This window comes from Pseudorca crassidens, chromosome 10, assembly GCF_039906515.1.
Source record: "Pseudorca crassidens isolate mPseCra1 chromosome 10, mPseCra1.hap1, whole genome shotgun sequence".
Lineage (NCBI taxonomy): Eukaryota > Metazoa > Chordata > Mammalia > Artiodactyla > Delphinidae > Pseudorca > Pseudorca crassidens.
Genome location: NC_090305.1, coordinates 80,039,921 through 80,066,358, shown reverse-complemented (window position 1 = coordinate 80,066,358; position 26,438 = coordinate 80,039,921). Strand labels below are relative to the sequence as shown.

Here is a 26,438-nt window from a genome sequence, read left to right as displayed (position 1 = left end):
GCTCCCATGGTTCGTATATGCCCTTGGGCAAGTTACTTCCCTCAGTTTTCTCAGCTACTAAAGGAGATGCTGAGAGCACCTGTGTCATCGAGTTGTAGAAAGGATTAAAGGAGTTAATACAGGTAAAGATATAATCAATCAATGTTAACTACGGTTAACATTTATTGATATAATCAATCAATAAAGGATATAATCAATCAATGTTAACGACTGTTACTGTTCATTTATTTTTCAACAGTGACATATAGCAACTGAGAGGTCGGCTTAAGATCGTGCATTAGTGAGGTTAGAAAAAGGACCTTCTTCAAAACCTTCTGGGCTTCCCTGGTAGCTCAGTGGTTAAGAATCCGCCTGCCAATTCAGGGGACATGGGTTCGAGCCCTGCTCCGGGAAGATCCCACATGCCGCGGAGCAACTAAGCCCGCGCGCCTAGAGCCCGTGCTTCGCGACGAGGAGCCACCGCAGTGAGAAGCCCGCGCGCGCAGCAACAAAGACCCAACGCAGCCAAAATAAATAAATAAAAACCTTCTCCCACGCTGCCATGTACAGTACAACTGAGGGGTGATTGATTGATATATCACCAGCATTAGGGATCAGTGCTGATCCTGTTGGAACTGATAGGGTCAGGAATGGTAAGACTAGGAAAGGCACCTGTGCAGACATAGAAGATGAGAAGTCTGAATTCCCTCCCTAGCATGTACAGACACGGTAGCCCTGTGACAAGGTAATTTATGCTCTGGCCTCCCGGGCTCATTAATATATAGCAGATGTGCTTTACTTACCAAGCTCTGGTTGTCTGGCAGCATGACAATGATCTGTGCGTTATGATCCCAAATCATTCGCCAGAAATCTTTCGTAGTATGTGGCAGAGGATGCTGGGTTATGATAAATTCATTGCTCCTGTAATAGCCCTTCAGTTAGGAAGACGAAAAACCAGTGATTATGAGTGTTTAACTCTGCAGCAGTAAAATATATTCATGAAATAAGACCGGCACTGTTTCGACCTCACGAAAATAATCAAAAGAGGCACTCAGTGCATTGGGCTAATTTTTAGATGTACTTCTCCTAACATGTATATAGACAGTTTTCTCTCCACGTCCGATGCACTTCTAGTTCCCCCTGCTGTTTTTACTTGACAGCAATTTCAACATTTATTCCAAGACTAGATGGGTGAAATTCACGAAAAGATTAATTCCTTAACAAGCATTTCTGTTAGCTTAAGCAATTTTTGTGTCCTCACCGATTAGGTATCCTTGGTTAGAGGTTTCCAGATACAGAAATCTCTATAATTTTGATATTACACATCAAGAAATTACTTGAAAGTCACATAGGTGGTATCTGCTGTTTAGCACCTTTCAGTTTAATTGACTTTATTTATAATTAACTGTTGACTCTCACCATGATATAAGAAGCATTAATGTAGTCTGTTCCTTTCATTCCAGGCAACGGTGCAAGGCCCACTCGAGCACGCTCAGCTATGACATGGAAAAAACGAAAACACCACATTTGCCTCATTACCCCTCACCACCAACAGCACTTTCTGAGAGTTACTTGGTGAGTAATAGAGCTCTTTGGCTCCGCTTTCTTTTTAAGACTTACCTATATTTTTAAACAAGCTAGAGCATTATCAGCTAAGGAAGAATGTAAAATGAAATTCTGCTGCATGTGCCCAGCAGGACCCAGACGTTCTAGGAATAACACTTGACTGTGGGAGAGGCTTTCCCAGCGGACCACTAAGAGGATACTGTGTGTGGAGTCAACACAGGGTTTCAGGTCACTCTTGACCCTGGTTTGATATTCCTGCACTTATACCAACGTATTGTAGTTTGCTCTTTTGCCATCCCCTTACTCCCAATCTTTTTCTTTGGGAAGGCCTTAGAAAATATTGGCCTCTTTCAGTAGACAGAATCTCTTCACTGATCACCCATGCCTGTGTCTACAGTATACTACACACAGTATCCACTGCTGTGTCCCAAGTTATTTATGCAGCGGTCACCACCTACCAACGGTGCCTTAGTCTCTAATAGCCAGAATAATTTAGTCTCAATAGCCAGAATAATTTAGCAATGTAGTTCCAGCTGTGCAGATTAATCCAGGACTCTCTGTTTGAAGAGAGCATTAATGCCACAGTGATAATGACATTTTGTTTTTAAAGGCAAGACATGGTAGAAATAATCTAACTCTTGAATTTCGAGGTGAACTGAAGCGAGCTTTCATGTCACATAGACGCAGCAACTTGCTGGTGCCGTCACCCACCCCTCCCGTTTTGATCAAACTGCTTCAGTTGTCCTCAGCGTAACTTTTCCCCTTGGTAGTGGCTGCCTCTTTACTTAACACACAAAATCCAAAGAAAAAACAAACACAGGCAAGTCGAACTGATTTTAAGATCTTACAGGGCACGACTGAAGAGTTTCTGTTCTTTTCTTTGTTACACTCTTTCTGAGCACTGAAGCATTCCACGTATTTTGCATTACACTGTGTGACCAGCTGAAAGAAAAGCAACATTTTAGCCTTCATTCAAAGGATTATAATTGTGCCTGTGTTAACTAACTTATTGTGGTAATGGTTTCTCAGTATATAGTTAACTATCAAACCATTACGTTGTAGACCCTAAACTTGGAATTCTTTGACCTACATGCAGCGTGGTCTATCTCAGTCAAGCGGGGAAAGACAACAAAACAAAAACAAAGGTATAATTGATAGCATCTGCTTGATGATCTGGCACAGATACTATAAACATTTTTGTATCCCAAAGGACACTTTTTTGTGTTTCAACAGTGGTAGCTTTTTCAGTTGTCTTGGTTGTTTGTGTGCTTGTTTTATTTACTATTAGGCCTTAGGTTTCTTTTTTTTTTTTTTTCCCCTGTACGCGGGCCTCTCACTGCCGTGGCCTCTCCCGTTGCGGAGCACAGGCTCTGGACGCGCAGGCTCAGCGGCCATGGCTCACGGGCCCAGCCGCGCTCACGGACCCAGCCGCTCTGCGGCATGTGGGATCTTCATGGACCAGGGCACGAACCTGCGTCCCCTGCATGAGCAGGCAGACTCTCAACCACTGCACCACCAGGGAAGCCCTAGGCCTTAGGTGTCTTGACTACAGGCACTATGTAAGCAGCATTTGTTGAATTAACGTGGGTTTCTCTGTGGATGATGTCACTGATTCCTCACAGCCACATGAAATGGAGGTGTCTCTATACTAGCAAACACGGCTTCGTGGTAATAAGAGCTAATCATGGTAAAGAATTTACTAAGTTCTCAGTAAATGTCTGTTAAACTGAACTGACATTGTTCTAAGGCTGTTATAAATAATTAGCCCAGTAGTTTGGTTATTCTTCCCGTGTAGCTTGGTTGAATCATTCTGTCAATCTTTTTGGGGGGTGGGTGGTGGGTGAGGAGGGAGGGGGTCCATGTTACAGAGTATATGGGAACGGTCTCCTTCTCTACGTGGAGGTGGATGTAGTTGGTTAATGCCTGTAAAGGAACAAATGACCTGGTTTCTTTTGATGAATTTTTAAAACAGTGTATAAACAAACGTTGCGGAAACAGAAAAGGCAGAATTTAATTAAGAATTATTGGTACTTAATTTTTTTAAGAATTCATTTTAAACATTCAAAATGAGACACTATGTCCTCACTATTGATTACCTCAAACGGTTCGCAGGGCAGTAAGGATGTTATAAAAGGAGACCTAGAAATTTAAAATTGTTATAACTGAACTTGGTGAAATTGATCTACTTTTCATTTCATATCACTTGTTATCATTTGTTTGTTTGACAGTCTCATTTCTTGAGCTGAGACGCGAAGGTTTCAGTGCCTATGGAAGGTTTTACCATGAAAACTAAAACTGCAGAGATTCATCTCATTCTTTCCATCTTGACACAAAACGAGAAATTACATATAGAACAATGTGCAAAAAAGCCTGTTTTTTTTAAAGTCTAATGAGAGACTACGAAATAGGAAAGCACTTAGTACTTTGAGATGACTGAGCTTTCTGATCTTACTTACTTTAATAGTTCTTATAGTCTCTGTTTGCACTCAATTCCGTATAAACCTTAACTGTCTTTACACCTCATGCCCCTATCAAAGAAAAAGAATAACCATTTAGGAAAAGTTAACTAAAGTTTCTTTAGTATTCCGTAGTAACTAGATCTTTTCTAGTTTCTAAATTATCTGCTAGGATAGTCATTCAAAGAGCTTTGCTTTTAAGATAATGCCAACAAATAGCCGTTCTCCATCAGGGTAAGACAGTATTTGTTCAGAAAAAAATACAGAGGATAGGGCTTCCCTGGTGGTGCAGTGGTTGAGAGTCCGCCTGCCGATGCAGGGGACACGGGTTCGTGCCCCGGTCCGGGAAGATCCCACATGCCGCGGAGCGGCTAGGCCCGTGAGCCACGGCTGCTGAGCCTGCGCTCCGCAACGGGAGAGGCCACAACAGTGAGGCCCGCGTACCGCAAAAAAAAAAAATACAGAGGATATTTTTTGGACTGGAACGACTGACAGAGTACCATGTCATTGGGGCCAGGGGCAAATGTTAAAGTCGTAAACTGTGCAGAAGAAAATACAGCACAGCACTGTCTACTTGGATACCCACAATTCATACGTAAGTCGAAACTTGATCTTCCCATGGATCACATCTGAGGAGTACAGATAGATAGTAATCCATTTTAGTCTAGACATTCATGCAAAAAAGACACGACCCTCCCAACTCAAGGCATTTCTTTACCTCCTTGCTGCTTTGCCAAAGAAACGTATTGAAAGCACTACCTTGAACTGTTTCTCCAGTCGTGTCTTTCCTCCCGCTCCTGGTATGAGGATACTGTTAACGTAACTATGCAGCTGACTGGAAGATACTTCAGTCTCCTTTCCAAGAATGGCTTCCAACAAGGCATCGTGGATGAAAATGTACTGCTCCTAAAAGGCACACGACATGGTAGTCACTGAGGAGAGCTGCGACAGGGCAGCCACCTCTGTCCCCTGCGTGAAATCGACCTTAGATGAACTCTTCCCCTAGCAGGGACCTCCCGCATGCATTTACAGCCAGGGGGGTCGGCTCCAGTCCATCCTTCCTTACCTGTCAGAAGTTATTTTAGGGTAGGGCCTGTGCTGCGTTTAGTTCTGTATTCCATACCACGCCCCAAACAAAGCAGTGGGAAGACGTGTGTTCAGTGAAGGGCTTCAGAACCATTGCCTCGTATATATCTCTCAGGCTAAACAACAAGGTTTAAGCGCCCCCAGCATGGAATACACAGCACTAGAGAAAACTGTATCTGCTTCATTTAAGAGCCACACAGAAATGGATGCCTGTGAGCCAAAGAACGGTATCCCGGTTAGGACATCTTCCAACACAAACCTGTAAATTCCTTCCAGGCCCAAGAGAATGCGTATGTCTCACTCTCAGTCATTCAACTTTCAGTTCAAGCGTGTGCTGGAATCACATGAGAACACCAGCACCCCTCCTCACCTCAGTCTGGACGAGGTAGTTGCGCTGTGTCCTGATATGCTTCAGGAATCCCAGGACATTGACTGTGCTTTTGTCTTTTATCTGTTGCAGCATGCTGTCGATCACAATGTAGGTGCCCGTCCTGCCCACGCCAGCACTGGAAGAAAGGCAGACACTCAACTAGTACACCTGCTGCTCTACCAGGTCATGAACCATGGATTACAAAAATTATCATCTGAGTCTCCAACGCGCTGAGAAATAACCTACGTCAACTATACTAGGTTCTCCCAACAAGAGGGTTATGCTGACATACATACGGATAGCATTCAGAAACTTCAGTAGGATCTTCCTCCCTCGTGAGTCTTGAGGGCGAGGGAAGACTGCCCTTCTACCATACATAAAAATATAAAATATGTATAAATATAAATAAATAAAAATATAGTTACAGATTTGCTTTCTCAGCCTTGCTTGCAGCTCAAGCAAAGGGTTTAACTCTGTGATGCCAGGGGCCACAAGGTGTCTCTCCTGGCAGTAGCCATCTCCGCACCAGAACCACCCCTGCCGAGGCATCGCCTGGTTCTCCCGCTCCCCCAGGGATTCTGGGAGAACGCACCGTCCTTTCGAGAAACCCCCTCTGTGCACAACTCCCGCCCAGGGTGCTCAGTACTGGCAAGTTCCTATTTATAAGGGCTACTTTCCTTTAGTAATCCAGGGGTAGGAGAAGAAGAGCCCCTCTGGAAAAGCTGGCCTCTTTTATTCCCGTTTCCTGATTGTTTGTTATTTAAGCAAAACAACACAACCCAACCCAGGGAGACCCGAGTTCTGCCGTATTGAACCACAGGCTTCTTTTGGCAGAAACCTGCCGCCTCAGGTTCCCCATCTCACACAGTTTTGTTGATGATACCCAAGTGCTTTGATAGACCTTCACCTCTATTTTAGTGATTCTAAATGGGTGAGCAAAAATGTAGAGTCCTTATGGGACTTTAAACAGAGTCCTTATGGGACTTCTCCGACGTCTGCAAAGGACCTGCTCTGTGGAAGCATGTTATGAGAACAGCCCCAAAGAAACGCTGAGAAAAGGCCGGGCAGCTATGTAACATACATCACAGAATAAGCAACATCTCTTTGAATACCAAAGTGAAAAAAGCCCAGCAATCCAAATGAAACACAATAAAAGCATTTTTGAAACAATCAGCTAAGGTTGTTTAAGGTAGTTAGTTAAGATGGGAAAACAGGCTTTATCTGTGCTTTAAAAAAGGTATTTTATATAGCACGTGTAAACTGAAAGCCTTTCACACATAAACTAACTATTATCATTTGGAGGAACCCTACAGAAAAGCCATGTTCAAAAACTCAAAATCTCTAGTGCGGAAAGTTCTAAATTTGTGTGTAAGGTTTCTATATATTAGGAGCTGCCAACAATTTCCCTATAAACACTGGGGATTTTTTATCAGTAATAAGAAGGCGTTATAAAAACTGGAGACTCATCCTCTAAGAGCATATTTTGTTGTAACCTCAGAAGCAGCAGATGGTTTCTTAATGTGAGGGGACTACAGTGACCTTCCGTAACCCTAACAGGTCTCATTGGTCCCAGTTCTCAGAGTTAAGACTCCGTTTCTAAATCAAACAAAGCCGCAAGCAGCAGGGCCACAGTGGTCCAAGTTCACACAGCCCACACCCGCTGCTCTGCCCAATTCAAATGCTGAATCCCAGGCAGAAGAAAGGGGACGCCGTTGGCCTCACCTGCAGTGCACCAACACAGGGCCCATTTCTGGAGTCCGGGCTGCTGAGGACCTCCTCACGAAGGTCAGGACCGGGAGGGCGTACTCGGGAACTCCCATGTCGGGCCACTGCGTGTAGTGGTACTGGATCACTACCCGTTCATTCTGACGCCCCTTGGGATTTCCCTTCTGACCCTGAGAGAGGGTGAGAAAAGATGGCTTTAAGCTGAGAGTGGGCATTCTGGTAAAAATCACATAAGGGGGCTTCCCTGGTGGCGCAGTGGTTGAGAGCCCGCCTGCCGATGCAGGGGACGCGGGTTCATGCCCCGGTCCGGGAAGATCCCACGTGCCGCGGAGCGGCTGGGCCCGTGAGCCATGGCCGCTGAGCCTGCGTGTCCGGAGCCTGTGCTCCGCAACGGGAGAGGCCACAGCAGTGAGAGGCCCGTGTACCAAAAAAAAAAAAAAAAAATCACCTAAGGATGTCAGCAAACCTGACCTCTGTTCCCATTCGCCTTAACTGCTGTTCCTGGGGTTGGTTATTTCCTCTCTGTGGCCCTCTCATGCCCAAAACGGAGACATGACCTGGGTGCACAGAAGGATCAGACATCTCTTGGAAGAGAAAATGGGTTAAGACTGTACCAAGAATGAATGTTTAGTATCGGTTTTCTGGATCTGGACCGATCCAAGCACTTTGTAATTTGCCTACAAGGCCTCCACTTCCTGGCAGCATTTGAGATGCCCCAACTCATCTGACTGTGGGCCGGGACTCACATTCTTTCTCCACTGTCCGGACTGGACCTTTAGGAGCCAGAGTGCTCGTGCCGTACACTCTCCAGGAGGTGTGGGGAGGATCCTAAGTGACAAGTGGTTCGAAATCTCTAGAGTCAAAGGCAACAATCAATTTATCTGTCACTTTCAATAAAGGAACACTACTCTGAAGAATTCGTTTAAGTGGCTGCACTTTTTACACTTGAACCACTTTGGATGAAAAATTTCCCCAAATAGATCACTTGCTGTGATTTTTTTTTTTTTAAATTACCAATACCTCTAAAATAAAAAATTTTTTTTTGATGATTCAGGGTCATTAATCCATTGACACTGAACCTTGTAGGGTGTCTGGCCCTGTGCTACAAGGCCTTTGGATGTCTTTGATTTCTTAATTCTTCTGTTACCCCTCATTTTCCTATTTCTTCCACATTTGCAGTTACGATGGTCAGTGTGCAAAACACCTAACGTTCCTATTGGACTTGCTCCTCTGGCTTAAGCTGTTTCTAAAATAAGAGTAAGTGGGTCGTGTTTAAATAACCTGAGGTGCTTCCGTGAGTAATGGACACTGTACTTAATGAGTTACTGGTTAGCTTGAGCCAGTTAACAGCTCTATTACAGAGAACACAGATAAAAACAGTGCAGCTGATTTTTATGTACTTCTGCTATTCTTGGAAACAAACTATACACAGAAAGGACTGTTAACCTTGGATCACAAATGGGCTTCAGAGCCACTGACAGTGCGTATAAAAATCTCGGTAAATGTGAATTCTTCTGGGGCAAGAGGGAGGCAGTTTTATCACATTCTCCAAGATGTCCAAGACTAAAAAAATAAATTAGGAACCACTGCTACAAACAACTCCCATACCTAAACCTCTGTAGAGTACTACTTCACACTTTCCTAATGAGCACCTGTCTTGAGTTCATAATACTGCTACAGCGATCTATGAGTCTCGATGGGACAGTGGGTTTTCAACAAGAGAAACTGAGATAACTTGAAAGCACCATTTCCACAAGGTGTAATTCTCACGATGGTAACAGTTCTACTGCAGAGAAGGGTTTTACCGTTAAGTCACATTAGGAAACACGACCAAGTTATATCGGTTTCTTAACTCTAGCACTCTCCGTACTTGTGTTCCTTGTAAGTTTCTAAGGGGGAATACGTACTACGTGGCATTCATTTTCCACACTTATCGAAGCACAGAATTTGATTTCTGCAAGCACCTTGCAGGGCTACTATCCCTTGGGACACACTTTGGGAAACAATGCTTTAAAAAGCTGCATCACCAAACAAACAGATGCTGCCGTATTTGCTGGTTACCAAAACCTCAGAGGACCTTTCTCTTTCCCCCCAAATGAAGCCTCTTTCATGAAGAGATTAAAGAACTCAATCAGGCCAGTTAAATTCTATTATGTGCTTTGCCAGTATCTTTCACACCATACACTGATGTCAATCAAAAGAGTTGTGAAAAAAATGTTTCAAAAATACTTTTTTAAAAACCAAGTTGGTTACGAGAGTTGGCCTTAGTCGCACAGTAATTTTCATACTAGTTTAAAAAGAGATGCCCTGGCAGCCCACCCAACTCCTTCAATACCTTTTTCACTTTTGTATTTCGGACTGAAAAACGACGAACAGTATAGCAGGCGTGTACTTTTGTGCTCTTCAGTGTGACAATAATGTTTCCATACTCCTCACTGTTCTCTGTGGGCCAATACTGATCACATTTTCGCTGCAGAAAAGAAAAAAGCTGTAAATTATAACTGCAATTGATGTCACAATTCCAATGTTGATAATGTGGTTTCAAATGATGGTGTGGAGACACAGGCCATATCACCACGTGGTTGACTAAAAAAGGAATGCATGGGCTGAAGGCCTTGCAGGCAGATGTGACCTCTGAAGAGGTTAATCTTGGGACACGTTTGGGCAAGATCACTTGAGAAATGGGCCTAGTGTTCGCCATCATCCTTCAACACATGATGTACTTTAAAAGAAGGTCTAAGAAAAATCCTGTATATTTGACCTCTACGAAATGTGGGTAGGATATGTTATCAAAGGGAGTTTAAGTGTCATTTTGGGAGGCTGGCCTGCATTCACAGTTAACACAAAGTCTCTTGTAACTGTGAGCGCCTTCGTGTTAAAAACTGGGTCACCAAAGGCAAAACAGGGATTCCACCGTCAAAGTGAAGCAGTAGTGACTCTGAGTAACCAACCAGAGCCTGGATCCTTATTCCAGCTTAAATTCACGTCTAATGTCAGCTCATAACCCAATAAAGTTACCATATGAATCATCATCTTAAAAAAAGGTTCTCTTAGTGATGGTCAAGGTGTTTAAGCAGTCTTTACTCCCCCCAGTGTGAACTATTAGTAGTTCCTTGACTAAACTGTTTCTTCCAACGTCCCTGCTTTTGTTCTTTCTCTCCCAGATATTTGGAACGTCCTTCCTTCTCTTTTCAAGCCTGTGTAACTCTTCCTCCTCCTCTTTCACTGTTCAAATCTCACCTCAAATATTAACTCTTTAAAAAAATCTCTGTACTAGAGGATGCATTCCTGTGTTTTGCAGCACCCCCCGTCCCCCAATTAATACCCTATTCACCTCAATCATCATGTTTAATCCACTCTGGTAAGTGCCTAGCTCACTTTCCTGGCAGGGAGGCCACTTCTCACTTCTCTAACTCTTTCGGCCTTGCCAAGTTTCTACCCTACAGCGGTACTCCACAAATATCTTTTTGAATGAAGGTACACGATTAAGCCAACAAGCTCTTACTCTTCCTTTTTCCACAAGGTTCGTAATCATGACAATGATTCCAGTGTTTTGTTCCCAAATCATCCTCCAGAAATCTTCAAACGTAGACTTTAACGGTCCCTGGGTGGCGATGTAGGCTTTCGCTTTGTTGTAACCCTTCAAAGATGACACAGCACAAAGTAAGATGAAAGCAGTATCACAGACCAGTTAATAATTCAAGTGCCTTCCGTATTGAGTAGGCTGTGCTTCTCACGTGAGCTCTGTGCGGTATGAAAACACATTCAACAGTCTCTGCAGCACCCTTCATTTATCAGAAACAGGTTTATAAAAACATTTCTGACTTACATCGACATAGTTTGCATTAATGTAGTCGCTGTGCTTAGAGTCTTTTCCTGGTAAAGGTCTTAACTTCACCCTACTGTGATCATCTACAGAGGATAAGAAAAAAAAGCAAAACCAAAATGTATTAATTCGAAAACTAGCAGCATTCTAAAGCACAAAACAAGGCAAAGAGGCAACATGGCATCTCCCAGAGTGGCCCGAGAAACCTTCTGGCAGAAGAACAACTAAAAATTCAAAGCTACAGCATTCAAACCCATCTCCAAACCACAGGGACACTCCTACCTCATGCTCTGACCTGTGAGTGCTAATATGCAAGAAATACAAATTGTGGTCCTTATTAGTTCATGTAAAACAATTCAAGTTGCAACCCTCCCAGATTTCCTCATCCTATATATATATATATATATTTTTTTCTTTTTGCAGTACGCGGGCCTCTCACTGTTGTGGCCTCTCCCGTTGCAGAGCACAGGCTCCGGACGCACAGGCTCAGCAGCCATGGCTCACGGGCCCAGCCGCTCTGCGGCACGTGGGATCTTCCCGGACCGGGTCATGAACTCCCATCCCCTGCATTGGCAGGCAGACTCTCAACCACTGCGCCACCAGGGAAGCCCCCCTCATCCTATATTTTAAAACCAGTTTCCAAGGCCTTTGCTTACTCATGCCCCACCCCCTCCCCACTGATACAAATATAAAAAGGTGATTTTATTAGATCAAGTCCAGAACATCTATTTTCCGGAGGTGCCATTGTTAAACTCAGCTGGACTCCCCATCACCCCAGCAGACCCTGAATAATTGAGGGAGCCAGAGCTTGCTTCTAAGAGTAATCGCTTCACCGGAATCTGAAGTCCATCATCAGATTTAAGATCCACTTAACCTTCCCCTACGAACAAAAGGTGAGTGGTGATATGTGCCTCTGGTTGCCCAACAGAATGAGCTTGTATTTATAGGATAACAAACAAAAGAAAGCTGAGGTCATACTTTTATTTTTCCCTAGCTAGAAAGAGAATGGGCAAAAGCCCGATTTCCATTTCTATTTATAATCATGATCGTAAAAGGCTAGCTCGAAAAGAAGTCCAATGAGTGGATTAGCCTAGACATTACTGACCCCAGACTATATCAAGCACTTTTGGAAAGCCCTCCACATTCTTGGAACTGTGAATTGCTTTTGTTGTGCTGACAAACTCTCAGACTGCAGTGAATCTGAACAGGGGCTGCCTGATATAAATGGGCCCCAACTGAAAATACTCTCCTAGGGCATCTGGATCCTATGCCTTAGGAGCATTATATTGTTACTTCTCAGACTGACAAAGAGGAACACGTGTTCCTCAAGTTGCACAATTCATATTTCATCAAAAAGGTAACAGACTAGCTAAAAAGATCAATACTGGAGGTGGCATCCACGTGTGCCTTGAAAGCTGTGATGGCTCCGTGAGAGAACGCTCTTCCTGTATTGTGTTCCAGGCACATTCATGGACTGATTTTACTTGTTCCATAACATTTCCATGCTACTCTTTGCTATATAAAGGCGTTAATATAGGGGTAGACCAAGGTGCCGGGTGATGTGCCCAGAGTCTGACCAAGTGACCAAGAGAGCACCAAAACCCAGCTCTCCGAACTTACGGAAATAAAACCACATCTAATCTGAATTTGTGAAAGTAAAACCTCAAATGAACTTGTGAAAGTACAAACATGTCTACGAAGACCTGGTGGTTTTGTGACAAAACACGATAACCCTTGGGCACATCACACAGAAGTTGCCTTGATTTCCTCCCTCTTCTCTGCCACATAGTTTTAGCTAAGGCAGTGAGCTCACTAGAAGTAGAGGTTGCTATGGTGGACAGTGATGTGTGTGGACATATGCAAGGCATATACACGTGTATATCTCTGACTGACATATGCTTAGAAATGAGGTCTATAAATGGACAAGTCCTCACAGTCTCAGGGAGGTGAGCCTTGACTGGCTTGGCCGACAAATACTGCCAGAGTCAATCTATCCAAAGACTGGCAAGAAAAGAAAAGTTTTACTCTTCTTTCTTGTTCTCTTCTTTTTCTTCTCCTCATTCTCTCAGGTAACTGAAGCAAATACTCTCATTCAAAAATGACTCTTGGTTCTTTTAAAACGTTTTCTAGAAGACGTAAAACTACAATCACAGATGACATGATCCTGTATATAGAGACCCTAAGGTCATATATGACAACTCCACAGCTAACATCATACTCAATGGTGAAAAGCTGAAAGCTTTTCCTCTGAGACTGGGAACAAGATACGGATGTCCACTCTTGCCATTTTTATTTATCATGGTATTAGAAGTCCTAGCCAGTGCAGTTAGGCAAGAAAGAGAAATAAAAAGCATCCAAATTAGACAGGAAGAAGTAAAACTGGCACTATTTGCAGATGACCTGACATTATATATAGAAAATGCTAAAGACTTCATCAAAAAACTGTTAGAATAAATGAATTCAGTAAAGTTGCAGGATACTAAATCAATACACAAAAATCGATTGAATTTCTATACAGTAATAATGAACTGTCAGAAAGAGAAATTGAGAAAACAATCCCATTTACAATTGCATCAGAAAGAACAAAACACCTAGGAATAAACTTAACCAAGGAGGTGAAAGACCTGTGTATTGAAAACTCTAAGACATTAATAAAAGAAACTGAAGAAGACACAAATAAATGGAAAGATAGTCCATGCTCATGGATTGGAAGAATTAATATTGTTAACATGTCCATACTACTACCCAAAGCAATCTACAGATTCAATGCCATACCTATCAAAATTCCAATGGCATTTTTTCACATAAATAGAACAAACAATCCTAAAATGTGTGTGGAACCATAAAAGACCTCAAATAGCCAAAGCCACCTTGAGAAAGAAGGACAAAGCTGGAGGCATCACACCCCCGACTTCAAATTGTATTACAGAGCTATAATAATTAAAACAGTATGGTACTGGCAATAAAAACAGACACACAGATCAATGGAACAGAGTAGAGAGCCCATAAATAAACCCACACATATATGGTCCACTGGTTTATGACAAAAGGGCCAGGAATATACAATGGGGAAAGGACACTCTCTTCAATAAACAGTGTTGGGAAAAGTGGACAGCCACATGCAAAAGAATGAAACTGGACCACTACAGTCCACCATACATAAAAATTAACTCGACATGGATTAAAGCCTTGAATTTAAGACCTGAAATCATAAAACTCCTAGGAAAAAACAACAGAGAAAAAAAGCTCCTTGACATAAGTCTTGGCAGTGATTTTTTTCAACCTGACACCAAAACCAAAAGCAACAAAAGCAAAAATAAACAAGTGGAACTACATTAAACTAAACAGTTTCTGCACAGCAAAGGAAACCATCAACAAAATGAAAAGGCAGCTTACCGAGGGGGAGAAAATATTTGCAAATCATGTATCTGATGAGGGGTTGACATCCAAAATATATAAATAACTCACACAAATCAATAGCTAGCAAAACGAGCAATCAGTTAAAATATGGGCAGAGGACCTAAATATCCATGTTTCCAAAGAAAACATATAGGTGGCCAATGGGTACATGAAAAGTTGCTCAACATCACTAATCTTCAGGGAGATGCATAGCAAAACCATGATGAGATATCACCTCACACCTGTTAGAGTGGCTATTAACAAAAATATAGAAAATAACAAGGCTCACAACTGTTAGAACTAATGAGTTCAGTCAAGGTGGTTAGATACAAGATCAACATAACATACAAAAATCAATTATATTTCCATATGCTAGCAGTGAACAATCTGAAAATATCAAGTAAATAATTCCATCCAAAAGAATAAAATACTTAGAAATAAATTTAACAAAAGCACAACACTTGTAAAATGCAGATTGCTGAAAGGAATAAAAGATGATCTATATAAATGGAAAGACATCCCATCTTCATAAATTGGTAGACCTAATTTTGTTAAGATGGCAATGCTCCCCCATATTCATCTATAGATTCAAAATAATCCATATTAAAATCCCAGCTACATTTTTTGCAGTAATAGGTTGATCCTGAAATTTATATGAAAGCACAAGGGATCCAGAGTAGCCTCAACAACCTTGAAAAAGAAGAGCAAAGTTGGAGGACTCACAGTTTCCAATTTCAAAACTTATCACAAACTCAGTAATCAAGACAAGTGCGGCAATGACATAAGGATAGACGTACAGATTAATGAAAAAGAAAGGAAAGTCTGGAAATAAACCCTCACACTTATGGTCAGTTGATTTTTGGTGGGGTGCTAAGACAACTCAATGGGGGAAAGAAGAGTCTTTTCAACAAACGGTGCTGGGACAACTGGATATCAACATGTAGAAGAATGAACCTGGACCCCTACCTCACACCATATACATAAATTAACTCAAATGGATCAAAGACGTAAATGTAAGAGCTAAGACCAGAAAACTGTGATGACAGGTGTAAATATTCATGATCTTGGATTAGGCACTGGTTCTTCGGATGTGAGAACAAGACCACAGGCAACCAAAGAAAAATACACTGAATTTCACCAAAATTTTAAAAATCTGTACTTCAAAGGACATCATCAAGAAAGTGAAAAGACAATGCACAGAATAGAAGAAAATACTTGCAAACTATATATCTGATAAGGGATTTGTATCTAGAATCTATAAAGAACTCAACAATAGAAAGACAAGTAATCCAATTAAAAACTGGGCAAAGGATCTTAACAGACATTTCTCCAAAGAAGATATACAGGTGGCCAATAAATACATGAATAGATGTTCATCATCTATCAATCATTAGGGAAATGCAAATCAAAACTACTGTGAGATATGACTTCACACTCATTAGGATGGCTATTATCAAAAAAACATAGTAACAAGTGTTGGCAAGGATGTGGAAACGTTGGAACCTGCATATATTGCTGCTGGGAATGTAAAATGGTGTAGCCACTTCGGTAAACAGTTGGGAAGTTCTTCAAAATGTTACACATAAAGTTACCATATGACCTGGCTATTCAATTGCTAAGTATATACCCAAGAGAGTTGAAAATATATGTCCGTACAAAACCTTGTACACAAATGTTCATAGCAGCCTTCTTCATAATAGTCAAAAAGTAGAAACAGCTCAAATGTCCAACAAATGAGAAATTAATATGTGGTATATCCATAGCACAGAGTATTATTATTCGGCCATAAAAAGGAATGAAGTAGTGATAAAGGAATGAAGTAGTGATATAAGCCACACCATGGGTATACCTTAAAAACATCATGCCAAGTAGAAGTGACACAAAAGGCCATGTATTGTATGATTCCATTTATATGCAATACCCAAAATAGGCAAACACACAGAGAAAGAAAGTAGGTACGTGGTTTCTAGGGACTTTGGGAGAGGGAGGAATTGGGAGTGACTGCTCAAGGGTAAGGAAGTTTCTTGCTGGGGTCCTGAAAATGTTCTAAAATTAGATGGTGGTGATGGTTGTACAACTCTGTGTCGATAATAAAAAACACTGGAAGTCACTTAAAATTTAACTTCAAATTAACGTGAAAATGGGTGAATTTTATATGGCATGTGAATTATATCACACTAAAATATTGTTTAAAAAAACTATCTATAGTAGCGTGCAGATTTAAGTGTCTGATTTAAATGCGCTATTACATAAAATGGCAAGTACTGTGTTCTTTACCATAGTGTATGTTAACCATAAACATCTGTGCCCCTGCCCTTAATACAGAAGTGTATACCTTCAGCCAGTGACCCAAGCCACGGTGTCTACAAAAAGTGGCCTTCTAGCCACAGAAATAGCCTGTCCTCTTAGGGTATTCCTTGAGGCTCTGTAAGAAGAACACTTATTTGTTTGCGTCCTGAACTTCCAGGGTATTCTTGACCCTGGAAATGTTTTGGACAGGACTAAGCACGTGGGCCACAAGGACTGGTATAAACTAATTACCTAATCTTAGAGAGACTGCTTGGAAATTCAACTTCCTTGATTCAGTTCCCAGTATTTCCATTTGTGTTAAAAGACTTGGCTCTCATTGGTTAAGAACAATGTCAAGAGAGCGACATGACATTACAGTTTGGTTCCCAGCATCGGATATGAAATCACTTCATGTAAAAACAGTAAAGCTCAGAACATTTCCTTCGATCACCTGATTATTAAGCAGAGATCTGACAGCTTCGTGAAAGACTCAGCGGGCAGAGTGTCCCCACTTCTTCTTCCACACTGTTGAAGATGGGCTAATGAGAGGTTAACTTGCAAGTGTAATTTTCTCTTGGCATCCTGATTCTGATTGCTTGCCTTTCAGCTTCTACCCAGCAGGAAGATTTCATTTCCCCGCAGTTGAAGATAGTTTAAAGTTTATTACTCACATGCTAAAATGTTGATGTATCTGTTTTTGTGCTTGTTATCTGGATGATTAGAATGTTCTGCAGTGATGTTCATATCGGCTGTACAGCGCTGGACCTCCTAGAGAAGAAAACAAACATCGAGATTTCCAAGATTTTTAGACACGCTTTAGACGTTTGACAACAAGGTCGTAGAAAGAAAGGAACTATTTACATCCAAAAGCACAGAGTATTTACACACTTCCCAGCCACGGGCCACCGTTACCTCCCCAAACTCAACTTCAGAAATGATTACAGACATACTAATAACCAACGTATGAAGGATGTGAACAAAATAAAAGGATTTCATTCTTTACTAATTCATCAATCAGCTACTTTATTCCAGATTTTGACCTAGGCATGGGGATTACAAAATAGTTATCTCCTTTTGAATATGTCACAGTCAGATGACTGAGAACAACATGTAAAAGGATGATGACAGTCAAATGTGATTAGTAGAAAAGAGGCCTTAAGAAACTGACGGGAACACAGAGGAAGGCTTTAGACAGGAGGAGATGATTCACCCGGGCCTTAAAGGATGAACAGGAATATTTCAGGCAGAAGAATAATCTCCACCATGGTTTGCAATATGCTTATATTATAGTCCTTACAGCCTCGTTTTATAACTAACAGACCACAGACTGACTGTACTCAGCCCTGAAACGACACTAATAGAACTTAAACAGTTGTCATATCTGGCTCAAATATATATGGCTCTGATGCCTTATTTGTTAACTCTGAATTTATTTACATTATCCTTCTTTAGAAAAACAGCAGTGGGAGAAGCAACTCTCCTCTCCCGTCACCTTTGCCATGGATAGAAACATCATCCATTAGCCTAATACAAGATTGCTAAAAAGCCACATTTTTCTACACTGTGTGCTTCAAACCCCAGACTGCACTGGCGCGAACTAATAAGGGAAGTCATTAGCAGCGCACAGCTGTGGCAAAGAGCAGGGGCAAAGTGACACAAGATGATCAGGAGAAATGTTTTACACGTAACAGATGTAACAGAGTTTACGAGCGTGCAGACTTTTCTTCACAAAGGAGTTGCATAGCAATTATGGATGATTTCCACAGCATTTACATCATGCATAATGAAACAAGGAACTGGCTGTCTTTCATATTTGCAAAGTACTTAGGAGGAACTCACTGTGATCAAAGAACTTAACCAAGGTATAAAAACAATGGGTCACTAACTATTCAAAGAAACCATATTCATGGACACCCGATTCCTGGAGGATATATATTCAGTTTTTCATAATTGCAGGCATTCCCAGTGGAAGGAAGGGAGGGAGGGAGGAAGGGAGGGAGGGAGGGAGGAAGGGAGGGAGGGAGGGAGGAAGTGAGGGAGGGAGGGAGGGAGGGAGGGAGGGAAGGAAGGAAGGAAGGAAGGAAGGAAGGAAGGAAGGAAGGAAGGAAGGAAGGAAGAAGGAAGCAAAGAAAAAAAAGACCCACAGGCATTAATTCAACACACCTCTCTGGGAAAAGTGTGCGTTTCATGACAATCCTTTATCTTTTCTTACTTTTACTAAATGTGATAAACTCTGATACTTGCTATTCTATCTAAAATGGTTTATAACCTACAGTTGGGCAAATGCTGGTTTAAAGGGCCTTAAGGCTGCCTTTGGCTCTTTTCTCTAAAACAGATAATAAAACGTGAGCACAATGGAACGAGTCTGACATCTTAACATCTCCAAGAACAGAAGCAACGCTAGCCCTACTCAGAATATTTGCCTTTTAGAACTGCCTCGAAAGCCTGACATGTGCTCTTCTGAAGAGTTTCAGGGCCCGAAAACCTTTGAAAATGGATTTGTATTCTGGAAGACATTAATTCAATCTGTACACAAATCCGTGAAATAAGCTGACATGCTTTGGTTCCTGGGTTTTGAAGGTCATACCTTTGGCATGTACCTCTTCAGGGCTGAGCTGCTCAGATATCTTGTGTTGAGCTTTCAGCTTTTAGTACCTTAGTTTGAGATTCGCTTTGTTTATCGATATTTTTTTTCCCATTGTGTGGCTCTGACCACACACTAGGGACTGAGGTGGGGCCTCTATTATAGTCTAATGCAATTGACCAAGCCTGCGTGGGAGCAGCTGTCCGTACTGTTTAAAGCAGCCATTCAATATGGCCAATCAAACTCTGTGTTATCTAAAACTCTTGGTCTGATCCGTCGCCTCCGTTTCACTTTTCCAATTATGTGAATGACAGAAAACAAAGGAGACTCATAAATAATGTTAAATCTGATTTTATGAGAACCCAAGGGGTTTGCCTATGGCCTTCTGATTTTGTCTTGTGGATAATAATGTCATCTGTAATTCCTTGCAGTACTACTGCCTGACTCATTTAGATGCTGATAATATCACCTGATCCTGGAGTGTGTTTTCTCCATCAGAACTGGCATTCCAAAGTTAATGTGATTTTAATAGGTGTTAAAACCTTTTGAAGTGACACTGGCCGATAGAGTGTGTATAGTAAAGTTACCTGGTCAGCACCCTGATAAAAAGTTTAAGGTTTAAGCTTGTTTGTACTTTACTGTCTCTGTAACAGAGCTGGTATTTTCGAAATGAATATTCTGCGAAGGAACAGGCACACGATCACAGAAAAGAGCCAACTGAGAACAAGAGGTTTAAAATAAAGTATAACTTAAAAAAACAAACTAACAAAACCACTAAAAGCTGACAGACACAGAATTCTTGGGAGATGATACAGACTACATCACCTCCTGCCTGGAGTTGTGGATGTGAAAGGCTGTCCAAAGGGCACATGGTGACCTACTGTCCTCCCATTCGGTAGCTCACATGGAAAAAAAATAAGCCCACCAGAACAGATCTAGAAATCTTTCAGATTACTCAGCTTCACAGTGAAGCAAACTGAGAAGGAAATATTTTGGACCTGGTGACCAAGTGTTAGACCGAGTGTGTGTAACATTCTTAGTGTCTGAGTTCAGGCAGCCCACAACTGTGTTCAGGGGACTGTTGTACACAAGGTTAAGTCATGACCACAGCTCAGGGCTTTGTTCAGTGTCGGACTCAGAGCTGGCCCTCGCCAGGTACTGGCCACACTCATCTTCCCACCTCTACTCTCCTCCGCTCAGGCTACAAACTGCCGCCCTGATTTTCTTCAAATGCTGCTTTGACTTTGCTGTTCTCTCACTCAGACACCTCTAGAGAGACGCCAGATTCCTTAGCCAGGCTTTCAAGGTCCCATCCTATTTTCCACCTACTCCCTTCCCAATGCCACACAGTTTTAACTCTATGCCCCCTGAACAGACCGTATGACCACCTCCTGCTCTGTGCTTCACTGCCATCTTCCTTGCTAAGAATGCCTGTCCTTCTCTCCCCTCTCCGAATCCATATGTCTTTATCTAAAATGACTGCCTTCCCCTCCAGAAAACCAACCCATCTTTGGAGAGTACATCACAGTGTCTATCATCCTGCAGCTGGCCTATAAAATAGAATTATTTTTCCTGTACGATCTGTGAAATTTGGCTAACGCACGTTTTTTCTCACTCTTTGTAAAAACCTCAGCTTAACCAACTATGATGTTTTGCATGATAAGGGTTTAAAATGTTTTCCTGTGGGACATCTAAGACCCACACTGGCATTCTGTCACCGAGGCTCCGGAAACTCGACGGGGCCACTTTCTGCCATCCTGCAGGCAGCATTCTTTCTGCAGCTTTCCGCCTCTGTCAGGAACTCTTGCTATGTGAAATCGGCAACACGAGAACTCTGCATCTTACATAAAGCTATTGTGGCCACTGGTCCCTTGGCGCATGAGCTCAGGTGGACAAAGCTTTGTTCTCTTGATTTAAGATGAGCAACTGCCCCAGATTTAGCTCAGCTGGAGCTAATTGTAACAGACCTGATCCTCCCCCAAAGGATCTTGTCAAGGGGTATTGGACCTCTGGCCTCATCTCTGCACTCAGCCTTTAAACCTGTGCTGCTCCTGACCCCTGCCTATTAATTCTGTTGACCCACAGGGCCTTGGAGCTCCCCTGATCTCGAAAGATTATATGCTAGCATCGTGCCTCTGGAAGCCTCCTGGATTATGACTGGGGAGGCCGGGGAAGAGTGAGGTTGTAGTCAGCTAAGGTAGCCAAGGGAACAGTCACTGAACAGTATCCGGGCATAAGGATTGACGTTATTTCCCGTGACTGCAAAATCTGCTAGAGGTATAATGTCCCCAGCTTTTAACGGCCTCCAAAATTTATCTGACAAGGACCAAAAGCTTGCTTCCAGCATCACCTCTAAACAAAGACTCAAAATTACCAGTGAATCATTTCTCATTCTCCTCCAAGCAGCAAAGTTCTGAACATATGACAGCTATTCACCAAATTTGTTTTTTTTCCATTTCCCTCCAAGATTTGAAATCAAGATGGGGCAAACAGAACTTCTGCAGAAACACCCAATCAAACTGCATAGGATCCTTTCTCCTTTGCTCTCCTCCAGAACTTCATTTCTGTATTAGCACTTATTTTGCTTTGCCCTCTTTCTACTTTAGCTGTGTATACTCTAGTCTTCTTCCCCCATCAGGCTGAACTCCCTGAGAGCAAGCTCTCTGTCCAATTCATCTGTGTGCCTTATACCATGTAGGTACTCAGTACCTGCGGAGAATAGTAGGTACTCAGAGAATGCTGGGTACTCAGTAACTGCAGAATGAGTTGCTTTAACTCCTCTTAATAGGCAAATATTCACTGTGCAGTGGTTTCCTCTATAATCTTAAGATTAGTTCTTTGACTAATTTTAGGCCTCTATTCAGAGGTTATATAAGATTTTTATAAGTGAGATTCTCAGCCCTCTGGGAAGGCTCTGGCCCATAAAGTTCATGTACTGGGCTCCCAGTACTCTTGGGAGGGGAGGCTCCTTATTCTGACTGCTCCCCCCCCCCCCGCCACTTTTTTTGCCAAGGAACTCACTGGCCCATCAGCTGCATGACCAGTTTTAGACAATCACTGATAATCTTGGTTATCTCTCCTTTGACTTCAGCTCATTACAGGCCACTACTTCCATGAGAGTCTGGAGGGCATCCAGGTTAAACATGTGGGCTTGAGTCAGAAAGCCTTGGTCTTCAACCCTATTGCTGCCACTTCCTAACTGAATCACCCAGTGCCTCGGTTTTCTCACGGGTAACTTTCCTCATCTGCAAAATAGGGACAATAAAATAGCACGCACCTCATGGGGTATTTCTGAGGAACGAGCGAAATAATCCAGGCAACCGTGCCAAGTAGATGCTGGCCGTCGTTATTCCACATAAAAGAAATCTGAGGTTGAGGTTACCACTCTCTTAATATGAGGGGTTTGTTTTCCTGTTGTTAAATTACACAAAATCTCTCATCCTGACCTCCTTTTTACAGCCTATTACTATCTCTTGTTTATTAAAACAGCCTTGATCGCTTCTTACAGAGCCTGTTACCATATTCCTTTCTAGCAGAGCTACCCAAAAGGAGTACTACTACTCTTCTAAAATACTTCAGATTCCCCCTAAATTAGATGATGACAGTATGTTAGTGAGCTTTTCTATGTCTCACTTCCCCCTTTACATGGCTGTCTTACTATCCTTTGAAGGAGAAAGGATGTACTTCCTAGTCTGAATAGCCCCGATTTGAAACCTTTCAAACCAGGACAGACTGTGAAATAACAAGAGTAGAACAAAGCCTCCCTCCTCCCCGCCCTCCCTGTTCCAATCCTGAAACTACCAGAATAATACTTAAGCTAGAGAGTTCGATAGAGGCGACAAAAGCTTCTAGCCACAGTTTTCTTTTTAGGACAGAAATAGGGTGCAGATGCCCAGGATTTGTTAACAGGCGTGATTTTGATGCAGGGAAGCCCATTTTGAGTGAGATCAAGTTTACAGAGGTGTAGCTGATTATTTCGAATAATTAAATGGTGTCAAAACCAGCTGTGATGAATAGCACTGGGGTCTCAAATCATAAATAATTGAGAAACCTGAGTTGCCTTTGATCATCCTGATCAAATTCTCGTCTCTAGAGGACGGATGTTTGTCCCGAATACCATCAACATTGTTAAATGCCTCAATATTCTTGCTCAGTCATCCAGCCAACAGTCAATTGAACTAAATCACTTGAACACCACACACATGTGCTGTCCTCATGTGCTTTCTACTTGGACAGGCACCTTTTTTGGGGCAGCATTTAAGAGCCGCGTTAAACACTTGACGTGTTTTTGTTTGTTCCATGAAACACATGACTGCAGAATAAATCAGAGGGGTCCTTCTCTCTACCACCGTTGCTTTGCTTCTGCTCAAGAAATAAAACAAAAACAAAAAAGCTAGGAGAAGGACTTAATTTAAAACAAGTTGTCAGTATAACTGCCTTTAGGATGGCCTTTGGGGACTCCAAATTTGCACAGAGACAGGGGCTTCTGGTCCTCTTTTTCTCTCTCCTTCTCCATGCGAAATAACTGCACCTCCCAGCTGTAGGGCTCCTGGGCGATCTCAAAGGGCTTACCTTCCATTATTCCATGTGATCCCCAGAACCAATTCCGTGAAAAGAGGTGGGCAGGTTAGTGCCATCACCATCATTTCCATTTGAAAGCAGAAACGAGACAGAAAGGAATCGACTTACCCACAAAGCTAGAAGACAGCTGAGCTGCCATGAAAACTTGGCCTCCTCGGCACAACTCTTGCTGCCAGAGATGTGCCTTAGTGAAGCGCCTCAGTGAAGAAAAGGGCAGTCTGTTTAATAGCTCCTCATTGACACCCTGTCATTGCGGAGCTGGCACGGAACCCAGAGCTGGCAGGGTAGTGCGCGCTGCTCTCTACCTTGTTTCCTCCATCCCGGTTCTTAAAATCAGAAGGCTGCGTTCACCCACGTCTCCTCTCCAAGGATTAATAATCACGAAAACAACCATCGACCTTTGCATGGGCTTAACAGTTAACCCAGCACTTTCCAGGATGTTAATCATTCGTTTTTTTCCCAAAATCGTTGGGGTTGGAGGTGACATCGGTGCCATTTTTAAAAATGAGGGAACCGGGGATCAGAAATGCAATGACTGGCTCAAGGATAATAAAGGTCACTCCTGGTGCAGCCAGCTTCAGATCCCTCAGACCTCAAATCTGCTGTCTCTGCTATACCTTGTACATCCCAGAAGCGACACACGGAATGAGAAGCCCTGTCCTTTGCAGGATGACTGCTGTCCCAGTTAGAATGCAGATGAAGAGAGAATCTGAGGTTGCCTCTTTCCTGCCACTAAGTCTGTTCTTTCGCAGAAGTGCACAAGCAACTCCCTTTCACCTCGTTTTTACTGGGAAAAGAGGGCCTGTTAAAACTCTAAGTGTAAGGAAAAGAAAAAAGAGAATCAAGTCCCCACTTTCCTCAGTGACTGCTTCTGTTATGGTTGAAACACATTCACTTCAAGCTTACAAAAATCCCTGTAAAATGAGAGTTAGCTTTCAGGAAAGAAATTTCCGGTTTTGAAACATACCTCAAAATCCTCAGAGAACCCATGCTGGTTATTAGAATAGAGCTCACCAATGTGTTTAACAAACTGTTTGACAGGAATGGCTTCCATGTCATCTGTGGGAATAAAACAATATTCAGAGTCACAAAGAATACTTCCATAAACAAATAACACTGATAAGGGATTACTGAAGACAGATATTTGATTTTTGCAAAGAGTGATGTAATTGTATCACCTGAAATAGATGTCTTCAAGAAAAGTCTCTGGAGTTACTTGACATTAGGGTCTCATTATGATTCTGAATGCCTAAATGCTAGGCTACATACGGTTTTAAAAATGGTCTTAAACTATTACCTTTATTCTTTCTATTCCAGGCAACTTACATAGTTAACTCACCACATCATACTCTTAACTAAAATTCTGAGCTTACCAAGGGTACTTATTTGTTAAGAAATGTTATCACACCCTACGTTTTTCAAAACCTTGCTATTCAGTGGGGTCCAACTTGAAGTTGGAACAACTAAGTCCTATGTCTGATCTCTGAAGTCTAAGCAATCTTTTTACACAATTACAGACAGGTGCCACTGTACCAGCGGGCTTCGGGTACAATGCCATCTATGTTTAAGTGTTCACAATTTTCATTCAAGACAGCTGTGTCTACACAATGCCAAATAACCAGTTTGATGGAATTAACTGGATTTTTTTTTTGGTGTTGACAGACTAGGTGTAGATTCAGGAAGACTCCACATTGCAATTTATTTGTAGTGTTGTCACTTCAAAAGGGCATTTTCAGTTCCTGAGCCCCAAGTGTGTTTTAAGCCGATTTACCCAGATCCACTCTGCTACTTGACTACTGCCGGAAAACAGCCACACCCCGCTAACTGGAGCTCCCCAACCTCCTCCTTCCCTCCTTCCCTCGCCCCTCCCCCGCAAATATTTCCTTTTAAAAATACTCTGCTGAATTTGAGATAAACAACAGACATGACATTTACTTTATTCAGAGTGAAAGATCTTTGGCAAACGCACAAACATCTAAACTGCCACAGATGCTTTTCTTAGCAAAGGGTATGAAGATCTGTATGTGTAAATGAGGTCCTACTTTGGCAAGAATGTTATAGATCCAGGCCTGACAATCTGATTTCTCTTCATCTGGTGACAGTTAACATTGACTATGTCATTCCTTCTCTACTTTCTTTCGAGAGAGCAAAGCTCTAGGGTGGCTTTTTGCATCTATTGACATTTTCAAACTTGCATCATTCTAACGCGGAAAAAAGCCTCTCTCATATACTTTGTTTAAGGTGACTTATAAACGTTCATAATCCAAACTGCTTAGCAGAGGAATGTTACTTATCAAATAGGGGGTGCTCTGTACGTACAGAGTCTTTCTGTGTGAACAATTAAAGACCTAATCATTTTAATAGGCCACCTTATGAAAAAAATTGCCAAGTTATTTACAAATATTTCAGGATTGAAGATGTTCATGAATATGCAATCATTTTGCACGCCCAAGAAATCTATAGCTCCCATAATGATGTAACCAGCATTAACAAAGTAAGCCGAGCCAAAATGTTTCCCCAGAATATTTAGCAGAATGCACAGTTCAAGAAAAATTTCCCAAATTATCTGATCACTTC

The 26,438-nt window shown here is 42.1% G+C and overlaps 1 protein-coding gene and 1 long non-coding RNA gene across 7 annotated transcripts in view; one reads left to right on the top strand and one right to left on the bottom strand.

The window, feature by feature from the left end:
• The window catches only part of PTPRG (protein tyrosine phosphatase receptor type G), a 725,670-nt gene that overhangs the window by 22,223 nt on the left and 677,009 nt on the right, over positions 1 to 26,438 (bottom strand). For all 6 annotated transcript variants that reach the window (XM_067755032.1, XM_067755034.1, XM_067755031.1 and 3 more), the window contains 11 exons: positions 24,829 to 24,920; positions 17,368 to 17,464; positions 11,012 to 11,094; positions 10,688 to 10,822; positions 9,518 to 9,652; positions 7,180 to 7,352; positions 5,458 to 5,593; positions 4,761 to 4,907; positions 2,394 to 2,487; positions 1,399 to 1,475; positions 783 to 911 (listed from right to left, as the gene is read on the bottom strand). In XM_067755032.1, the coding sequence (XP_067611133.1) occupies positions 783 to 911; positions 1,399 to 1,475; positions 2,394 to 2,487; positions 4,761 to 4,907; positions 5,458 to 5,593; positions 7,180 to 7,352; positions 9,518 to 9,652; positions 10,688 to 10,822; positions 11,012 to 11,094; positions 17,368 to 17,464; positions 24,829 to 24,920 (1,298 nt within the window). The remainder of the gene's footprint in view (positions 1 to 782; positions 912 to 1,398; positions 1,476 to 2,393; positions 2,488 to 4,760; positions 4,908 to 5,457; positions 5,594 to 7,179; positions 7,353 to 9,517; positions 9,653 to 10,687; positions 10,823 to 11,011; positions 11,095 to 17,367; positions 17,465 to 24,828; positions 24,921 to 26,438) is intronic.
• LOC137232607 (uncharacterized) lies at positions 1,389 to 5,885 on the top strand. Its single transcript, XR_010947093.1, has 2 exons — positions 1,389 to 1,554; positions 5,548 to 5,885. It is a non-coding gene; the product is annotated as an uncharacterized lncRNA (long non-coding RNA).